Source organism: Musca vetustissima, unplaced genomic scaffold (assembly GCF_032173495.1).
Source record: "Musca vetustissima isolate MV318-11 ecotype Yass unplaced genomic scaffold, APGP_CSIRO_Mvet_v1 utg8709, whole genome shotgun sequence".
Lineage (NCBI taxonomy): Eukaryota > Metazoa > Arthropoda > Insecta > Diptera > Muscidae > Musca > Musca vetustissima.
Window position 1 is genome coordinate 101,029 of NW_026881579.1, and position 10,238 is coordinate 111,266.

At 34.2% G+C, this 10,238-nt stretch overlaps 2 protein-coding genes across 2 annotated transcripts; one reads left to right on the forward strand and one right to left on the reverse strand.

The window, feature by feature from the left end:
* Nucleotides 1–1,803: 1,803 nt before the first annotated feature.
* On the forward strand, nt 1,804–3,316 carry LOC133327490 (BLOC-1-related complex subunit 6). Its single transcript, XM_061536008.1, is given in 2 exon segments — nt 1,804–2,672; nt 3,257–3,316. Coding segments are annotated over 2 exon segments (915 nt in total). The 3' UTR covers nt 3,303–3,316.
* A 207-nt stretch (nt 3,317–3,523) lies between these two features.
* LOC133327489 (peptidyl-prolyl cis-trans isomerase-like 1) lies at nt 3,524–4,170 on the reverse strand. Its single transcript, XM_061536007.1, has 2 exons — nt 4,070–4,170; nt 3,524–4,009 (listed from the first exon to the last, which is right to left on the reverse strand). Exons 1-2 carry the CDS (start codon nt 4,156–4,158, stop codon nt 3,562–3,564), a joined length of 537 nt encoding a protein of 178 aa, XP_061391991.1. The 5' UTR covers nt 4,159–4,170; the 3' UTR covers nt 3,524–3,561.
* Between the last annotated feature and the right edge of the window lie 6,068 nt (nt 4,171–10,238).

The window sequence follows — 10,238 nt, forward strand, 5'->3', positions numbered from 1 at the left end:
AATATTGTGTAAATCCACTCAAAATTTATTTTTAATAAATTAATCGGCTTACTTATTTAACATTTTTCCCAATATTGAGCCAAAGTGATCATGCTATCCAAATTATGTTTTTAAAAATCACCCAAAAGAAAAATTGGAAACGCATACAATTCGAAATTGTTCTTGATTAACAGTACGTTTACATTTAACCGGATTTCGTTAACCCAGTGGGTTTCAATTGTCATTTCCTTTGCATATATGCCAAATAAATCCTCATAAAGTAGGTTAACCCGGTAAAAAGTTCTAATGTACAAGGAGTTTAAAAATGCTTCCGTATTCAATTTACTCAATCTGCCAGCAGGGAAAGTTTGAGGAATCAAATTTTTCTTCATTGAATAATTCGCACTTCCCAGCATTTTCATATGTGTTACATATATAAAACGGCATTTACATTAGAACTTTTTGCAGGGTTAACCTACTTTATGAGGATTTATTTGACAAATATAGATGACGAAACCCGGTTAAATGTAAACGTATTATAAGTGGCTATAGCGTAATTATTGGAAAGATTTGGAAGTGATAGAAATATAAATTTGATAGATTTTCATTCATATTTTTCAACTTGTATTTTGAGGATTCGCAAATATTTCATTTTCAAAATAAATATAATTTGTTTGTTTATATTTTTGACACTAGTATAACTTACAACAACATATTTCCATGTGGTTGTTGTATCGTTTGTTGTACAACAACACTTGCTGTTACCTTCTACAGTAGATATCAGATATAAGCACATCTCATAAAAGAACAAATCGGATATAAGAAAGATTGTCAAAAACACCAAGCCTTTTTGCTTCTTTTCAGTGTAAAAATTGTTCATATAAGAAAAACGCGAATAAGAAAAACACTGATATAAGAAATGTTTGTCAAACACCAAAATTGACAAAGGTATTTGAAAACTTTTCATATAAGAAAATATTTAAGATTGTTGGCCACACTGAATATATTTAAACATTGTTAGTCAAACTTCAGATACTGAATTTTTTCTTGCGAAACTATAATTTAATATCGTAACTTTGTATTTTTATGTACTGAATTGTTTTATTTAATAAATTATTGTTCTTTAAAATATGCAAATAAACAAAACAAAAACTCTTATATGAAACAATTTTCTTACATCTGATAATTACATATAAGAAAAAACGCATATAAGAAAGAAATCTCTGACTTCTTTTGAGTTTCTTATATCCGATATCTACTGTATTATTATACCATGAAAATGATACAAATATAGACGTTGGGTTTTGGCATCGTTAAATTTTGACCATCTATGGTCTTAGATAACATAGGTTAAATTTAGACCGGTATTTAGATTGTAGAGAAGTCTTAAAAAAAGATGTGCTGAGAGAGTCGAAATTGTCGAATGGAGGCAGAAGCTCTTTCCAAATGTTTCAAAAAAGGTGGATATATTCTTGGAGTTTCAATACCAGATTTATTGAACTTCCGGGCCTCGCACTGAATCTCACTAAATTTAGCCATTTTCAATTAAGTGGATTTAACTGTATAAATATGTCTTTCCACTGGAAACTACAAAAATGGAGTCAGTGACAAATAATGTCATTTACCACATCGTCACTGTGTCTTTACTATAACAAGTTGCAGAATAGAGGTACAGAATGGGTTAATTAAACTCCGTCGAGTATTAAGATATTTGCGTTAGCTGACGCCGTTTATTATATACTCCTAACGCCTCCGGTGTTTCAATTTTTTTATTGTTTATATTTCGGAATCGAAGGATTAAGGATAGAAAAATCTTGTTTTTACATGGCTAGAAGGGTTCAGGATATACCCATAAGACCAAGATACGGATTACCAGATGCTGCCGAAGACGATGCAATGAATACTGAAACCGTAAAAACTCGCAAAACATCAACATCCAATTCGGAGATGTCTTCATATAAGGAAATTCCATTCTTGGCCCAATATGCAGGACCTGTACCAGATAGTGTATTAAATGATTTGACACCAACCGCTACAAATCCAACACGGGATGACGAAAGTGTGGAGGATGAAGACGACGACGAGGAGAACTCGAAAAGTAGTTCCTATGACAATAGCAACAAGACACCAAAACGACCACAGAGCCTGCTAAGCGATGCAATACCTTATGAATTAGAGGGTAGCGAAAATTCAGATGGTCAGATGAGACATTTTGTTGCCGAAAATTTGGAGGAAAAGTTGCGTTTAGCTAGTCCACCACCGGGAGAAGGTAAGCTGGATTTTGTAATAATGTCTGGACATTAGATTGAATTATCAGTTTTTAATTTTTCAGAGTCACATCACAGCACTCCCTGTGCATCGATTAGTGGAAATGTTGGCGGCGGTGGTGGTGGCATGACAAAACAGTTTTTCCAAACTCCAATTATACCTCAAATCGATGCCAATGTATTAAATGATATTGAAATTGAGGCTCAATATTTGGCCGCCTCTGTGGATAACTTGACGGAAAATTTGTGCAATTTACTTCATTCAATATCCTCAATAACTGCTGATAATGTAGAAGTCCATAAGAATGCTGTGAATAAATTAACGGATAGCATGGATGCCAATATTAAGTGCATGTACACGATTATGGCAAAAACTGAGGAAATTTCTAAATCGATGCAGCCAACAGAACAGCTGGGAGGACGAATGTGAGTTTAGTTTTCATTTGTGTTTTTCAATTGGTTATTATGAATTTTTCTACTTCTTTGAATCACGTAAGATATTAAGTTTCCATAGTTCGGTGGGGAGCGCGAATAGTATTAGACTGAGTTTAAAATATACGCTTTTAATTTATATGGGATATGCATTCAAAACTAGTTGCAAACATGGTGATCTTTGGTTTTAATACATTGTAGCGTTTGTTGTAAACAATTGAGAACTCATCGAATGCCAATTTATTTCAGCTGATGCTAAGAGTTAAAGAATTTCTTCCACACTGTTCAGTCTAACACTGTTTAATCGGCAATGATAGTACACAGATAAGTTATTAAAGTTGATACTAAGAACAATTTTTTGATCTCAATAAGTATTCAACTAATGTTGAACGTAGTTTCTAGTTCTAAAAATTGTAAACATCAACATGAAAACAGCTATGCTACTTTTTCAAAGATCAATTTTAAATCATCTTTTATTTAAATTCATTTTATATATTCACACACATACTTAAAAACAATAAAATTTATAATGCTCGTCAAATGCATATTGAAATTGTATATTTATTTTATCTTTTCAGCCGGGAAATAAAGCGCCTTGTCGATATGTTGGACAACACCGTATAGAAGGAATCTACAGATCAATTTAATGATCACGATGATGACCCCTTTGTAGCTCCACTATGCCCACTAATTTAGTTGTAAATTTTTAGATTTAAATTGTGTATTTAAAAAAGTAATTATAATAAATGTATTATCGTTGCATTGATGATTGCAAGTCATAAATCTACTTATTATATAATTAAATGTACGTTTGTATTTATAAGGGTACAACAAAAATTATTATTAATAATTACAATAAAAATTCACGTTCACTACGGCACAGCTATATCTTCTCAACTTTTGCTTTTATTATACGAACACTATCTACCGGCCGGTCATTTTTATCAGTTTCAACCATACCAATACGTTTGACGACTTGCATTCCGGTATATACCCTACCGAATATGGCATGCTTTCCATCGAGCCACTGAGTTGGTGCCAGTGTAATGAAGAATTGTGAACCGTTTGTGTCGGGGCCCGAATTTGCCATTGAAAGTATACCGGCGCCGGTGTGTTTCAAATCTGGATGAATTTCATCGGCAAATTCTCCGCCATAAATTGAAGAACCACCACGACCGGTACCCGTAGGATCGCCACCCTGTATCATAAAATCACGAATGATACGATGGAATACTACGTTGTTGTAATATCCACGTCTTGATAATTCGGCAAAATTTCTGCATGTGTTTGGTGCATGCTTCCAATACAATTCAATGGTTATTTCACCCATTCTGTGAATGAAATTAGCCAATTTTTATTAATTTTCTTAAAGAATAATCATCGCTACTTACGTAGTTTCCAGAGTTACAAAGTTTGGCTGCCATGATTTATCAGGAATCCCTGATGTAGCGGCCAAAGAATTTCCAGTTGTGGCTAGCATTATTTATTATTTTCTGACGCACACAGCAAAAGTAAACACAAAACAAACGAATACAATTCACATGGAATTGATATCACACATTACCAAAAAACGTTCCAATTTCTAATTAGTCTATACGTTTCGTATAATGCACAACGTATTAGTTGTTTTATTATTAAATGACCTAAGTGTGTATTAATTAATGAATAAAATTTCATTATTTTTAACATAGAATTAATGAAATAAAATAGCCAATATAGATTAAATATAAAAAATAAATTTTTATAAAAATCAATTTTAGCCTCACAGTGTAAATTACCCGCCGGTATTATTTACAATTTAAGGGCTTAAAGTCATTCTTCGCATGGAATATCAGGTTAAATATTGCATCAGAAATTTGTTTACACTTTATACGTGAGTTTCCTTATTTCTATAGCCATTGTGAGAATTTAAGACCAAAGCTAAGTGCCCCTAAACCTGCTGAAATCGCAGAGAAATGTATGGAAATGAAATGCAACCCAGTAACTATTGTGTGTGTGTTTGAAGGCGGTCCTCAGGTCTTTAAGGCCGGAAGAATTGGCGATCCGTGAATACACGTGGCCAGGTTTTCTTCCAAAGGTTTATTATATAAAAACGATCGAGTACACAGTACTTTAATAATAGAAAAACTTGAAACAGAGCAATCAATGATTTTAAATGTATCAACTTAATCCGACTTATGACCTCCCGGTTGAGAGATATCCAAGTGCATATGATGTATGTAGTGACGAAAACTGCAAACCGCAGCCGAAGAATTTCCGGAACCAAAAACTGCTTCCAGGTCACACAAGGTTGATTCTCCAAGACTTCTAGGTTCTTTCGAGGCTGCTGAAGAGAGGTTTAAAAAATTAAAAAAGGGGGCAAAAAGAGGCAGTGAGAAAAAACGTCAAAAATCTTTGATTGATCTAAAAAAGGTTACAAACTTAAACTAATATCACAGGTTGGGATGGGATAGGTATCAGGATCACAACGGCGCATTGGCCGTTGTCGTTCTGCCATACTCAACCTTCGTTCTTATAAAACTCTTATACGCGTTCATAGCCAGTTTCAAGTGAAGGCCTCCTTTCACCATCGTCAAACATTTGAGTGAACTCGTTCTATCCTTTAGCTCTTCATTGATGTGTTCATAATAATCCCTTGCTGTTAGAATTTGTAATGATTCTTCCCAGGTATTTTCACTTTATCACCCGCTGTATCTTTTTACCCTCTATCGGGCATGTTCTGGCATTCACTTCAACGGCAGAAGTGTATCGAACACACGCCGAGGTGTTCTGTAACACACTTTACACCCATTTGAGTTGTACACTTTATACTTACTTTTTCATATTCTTCTATATAAAAGAATATTATTTTTTAAATAAAAAAATGCACATGATGATAGATTAACATGTTATTATTGTGTATAATTTTTTAAAATCACAAAATTAAGATGAAACTTCATAAAAAAAACAATTTTAAATAGATACTTAGGTTTGTGTTGCATTTATTCCGAATGAATCTCTCGCTTGACACAAACAGCTGATTTGCAATAAGATCGTACAAGATAGGGTTACCAAATGCTCCCCTAAAATCAATCAACAAATTAATGATATTAAATAGTCTTTCATACATATTGTTACGTTCTTGGGTTTTACTAAATCCCGTGTAGACGTTGTTTTATTTCCCGATACAATTCGTACCAAATAAAACGCAGGTTCTTTCGGATTACGATTATTACAATGATTTTATTCACACAACTTTACTTTGCACTTTACTTTACACGACGGTTTCAATTCTGATTCACAACTGACTCACTGCCTTTCCATTTCCCCTATTTATATGAGCCTTGCTTGTCGCTACAGAAGTTTCTAGACGATCTGGTAACACCTAGATCACGAACAATCTACCAATGCAACAAACACACATACAAACTTACATTGAGTAAACAATAACAACAACACATATACAGGCGAGGGAATAACAAAGAAAGAGGAATGACGTTTAACAAGAATTGTACGACAATAACAAAAATAGAAAATGAAAGAGGAAATGGAAGGATGTAGAAAAATCTATACAGTAGTTGTTGTTGTGAAGTTATTCAAATAAACTGCGTAGTAGAAATTTACGTTACAATTAAAATTCTTAAATTAACGGAATTCATCTAAATTAACTTAAATCTAAAGTTATATTCGTAACAATATATTTTATGTTGCGAATAATAAAATATTAATAAAGAATAAAAAATTATCGTTAGAATTTACGAAATTACTAAAATTAACAGATGGTCTGTTCCCGTACTGCAAGAATCTACTCGATTTTACTATTTTCTTCGATATCATAAAGGAAAATTCGTTATCGTAGTAAAAAGTAGTAGATTCTTGCAGTACGGGAACAGACCAAGAAACAAGGTTGAAAACGAATACGGTTTATATTGTATGGCAACACTATTTCTGCAAAGTACCAGTTCGAAAATTTCAATTCACGTGAGATACAGAACAGGAGGTAACTTCTGAGGTGAAGTGTATATGTGAAGTGAAACGAACACCCCGTGAGTTCCAGAACATACCCGTATATTTAGGGAAACCCGTTTGGTACTATTTTTTGGTGTTAGACTTTTCCGGATTGAAGATCAAGTTTAAATCCCTGCATCTTCTTTAGAAAGTCTGAGCTTTTTGTTGCAAGTGCAAACTTGCAGTATAAAAATCCTTGTCATACACCATGATAAAAATATCGTCCGCATACTGGAAGATCATCGTTCTTCCATCCTCTAACTTATTTAACTCTGCAGTATATATGTTGAAGAGCACAGGAGACAAGCAGCTACCTTGGGGAATGCCATTAGTCACCTCTATCATCTCACTACCCAATCGAAGCACCCTTAGATAGAAAGTTGACAATCCAGCTAACTATCTGTGGGTTCATCCTCTTATACCTTAAAACTCTTTCCAAAATATCAATTCTTACACAACTAATGTCCAGAGACAAAACCAAGACTTTATAGTTGTTAGCTTTTAGCAAAGCAACTCTATGCAAAAATTCATTGATGCAGGATGAAGTTGAGTCTTTTTCTGTAGGCAAAGGTCCTGTTGGGTAAGATGTTATTCCTGTTCAAGTGATCCACTAGACAGTCCTTTATTATCAGGTTAATGCATTTCATAAACACAGAAATCAGCGAGATGGGTCCGTAGTTCACAAGTTGCTGTAGATCTTTATTAGGTTTCGGGTTAGGCACAATAATCATTTTTCTTCATGATTCTTCGATTTCATTTTCCACAAAAGCTTATTATAAAGCTGTGAGCACAGCTCGCTTTGAAATTCCCGGGAGTGTCCTTATCATTACATACGTAATATTATCATGACCACAGCAGCAGAACCCTTTCTCTTGTCATGTAATATGTTTTCAAACTTCTCAATATCAAAATAAACGACATCCTTTTCTACACAATCTTTCTCCTTAACCTCCTCCTCCGTTGTACTTATGGAATTATTATCAAGAACCTGATCCTTGATATATCTTAAATAATCCCCGTCATTGTCGTGATTCCATGTACTAAAAATCGTTTCGTTTCATTTCCACACATTATTTAGAAACCTCTAGGCCTCCTTTACATTGCCATTAGCATTCACCTGAATCTATATTTGAAACCTGGGTATTTTCTCGATTTCTTCACCGCCGCAAGCTGCTTCATATAATCTATTGGCAAATCATCGTTCCACCAGTACTTTGGCTCCACAAAGGCTTAATATCTCTGGTTGCCGCCGCTACTTTCCCTGTAAGGGCTTCTTCTATGGCCTCTATATTAGGCCCCAACTTCGCAAGAAGCTTCCTTTTATTGAGGAATCTGCTAAGCACACAAGACCAGCTTCCGTCGTCAAAAGTTCAAGCTCTTTTCCTTTCCTGGATGTTATGTAGTCAACCCAAGCTTGATTCCTTGCATTGAAATATTCACATACCACTATTTTATCAAATCTATCTAGAAATCTGAGCATTCTCGTTATTTCATCCTTCAATTCCTCAAACGTTGTTGATGGAGGAAAGTATGCAGACACAAATACGAAGTTATTAATTAGATTTGATGTTTTAATCACAATTATGTACGAGTTGGATATGTAAGACAGTCTGGAGAACTTAATATGCCTTCTTAGCCCTATAGCTACCCCCATAGCCATCAGGTCTGAACTTTTGAATAATATTATAGTTAACTAGCTTGTCATTCATCCCTTTATCCTCAGAAAATATTTCAGATAGAATCACAACATCATACAGATGTTTGTTCAAAAAGAATTCAATGTAGTTCTTATATCTTTTAAAAGATTGTATATTAAATTGTATCCGAAGAATTTTGCGTAGGAACAATCTTCTTGGTGGTTGCACTGGAAAAGCCATTCATAAACCCCAAAAGCCGGAAAAATTTCACACAATTCCGACAGAAAAACACGGGGGCGGCTCGGTAATGGTATGGGGCAGTATGAGCCTCGGAGTAAGAAATCTCGTCCTTATTGAAGGGATTATGGATAAGATTTGTTTAAAAATTCATTATTAGAAACCATAACATCTCAAGCATACCAAGACTCAAAATGCTTTACAAGTATAATGGGGAAAATGTAGACATCTCACACGGAAAACTTGGTAAAAATTATGCCGGATTGTGGGATTTACTTGAGTGTATTATTAGCAACAATGAAATGCTAAAAAACGTTATTATGGTGGAATGGACCAAAATTACCTAAGAAGAATATTAAAATTCGACGTAAAGAAAACACAAGCTAGTAAAAGTTTCTATGTGCACGAATAGCTTTTCTTTTGAAACACTTTAGAAAGTCTTAAAATGCAGTATTTTTTGAGTCTTGAAATTTAAAACTTATTTTTGAACATTAACACTTATATTATTGCAGAATTCAACCAACTTATATTATTGCAGAATTCAATTGTGTTCGTATGTCCATCTTTCATTTCATTACTTTGTGTTAAACAGTTTTTCTTTCCATAATTTTACGACATTCAAGTTCAGAATTTTTCTTTCTATATGGGTCAGGAACTGTGGTGTGCAAGTCTTTGAGATATTTAGAATTTTTAAACTTTATTAGGATGGTACGTTTATCGGCCACAAGATCAAATGTATAGTTACATCTTCTCAAATCTTATAATTGAAGAAACATACTCAATAGATACGCGAATATTTAAACAAACTAGTACGTATACAAATTTTATTAAAACTTTACATGAAAAACAGGCAAACCCTAAATTAATATTACCTTTAATCTGAACAAGTACGCTATGTATTGTATTTTATTGATCTGTACTATATCAATATCGGTGTCAAATCTACTTACTTCTCATGATAGGATATCAGCCGGTCATATTCATCATATAGGATTCCTCCGTCTCGCAGCTTCAGCTGCAGTGAAAGGTGTTCCCTTCTAAGTATGGATGGGAGTTCCTCGTTGCCCTCCAGGTAGTGCCCCAGGAAGTTAAGTTCACATGACGACAGAAGTCGAATCTTTCATGAAGTATAATTCCATGGTATTTTATCCTGTCTAACACTCCTATGAATTCGTTTTCAACTTTTATAGTTGGAATGTATTTTCGGATGTTGTTCGCAGTGGACTTGGATTTGCCCTTGAAACCACCGATACAAATTGAGTTTAAGTCCTCGTTTGTTGAAGTAGTTGTGAAGGGTTTCCATATACACATTCAATCTTATTTCCACAGAGCTTCAAAAGCGACCTCGCAGTGCATGTAACACATCACCAGCGTATGTTAACAGCAGTCCTCTTTCAGGTGGCACTGGTATGTCACATACGAACTGGTTGCATAGAACCAATCCCAGTAGAGATCCCTCCTTTGGCCGTTAATAAAATCTATATATATAAAAATGGAGCAACAAAAATGTATACTAACGCATCAATTGAGAACGGCTGGACCGATTAGACTCAAAATTCCATTCAGTTGTCAGGAATTACAGTGGGAAGGTTTTTATGAAAGAAGATTTTGAGAAAAATCCGCGAAAATCTTGCAAAATTATTTTAAAGAAACGGTTGGACCGATTTGACTTAATGTTTCTGTTAGTAGTCTGTAATTG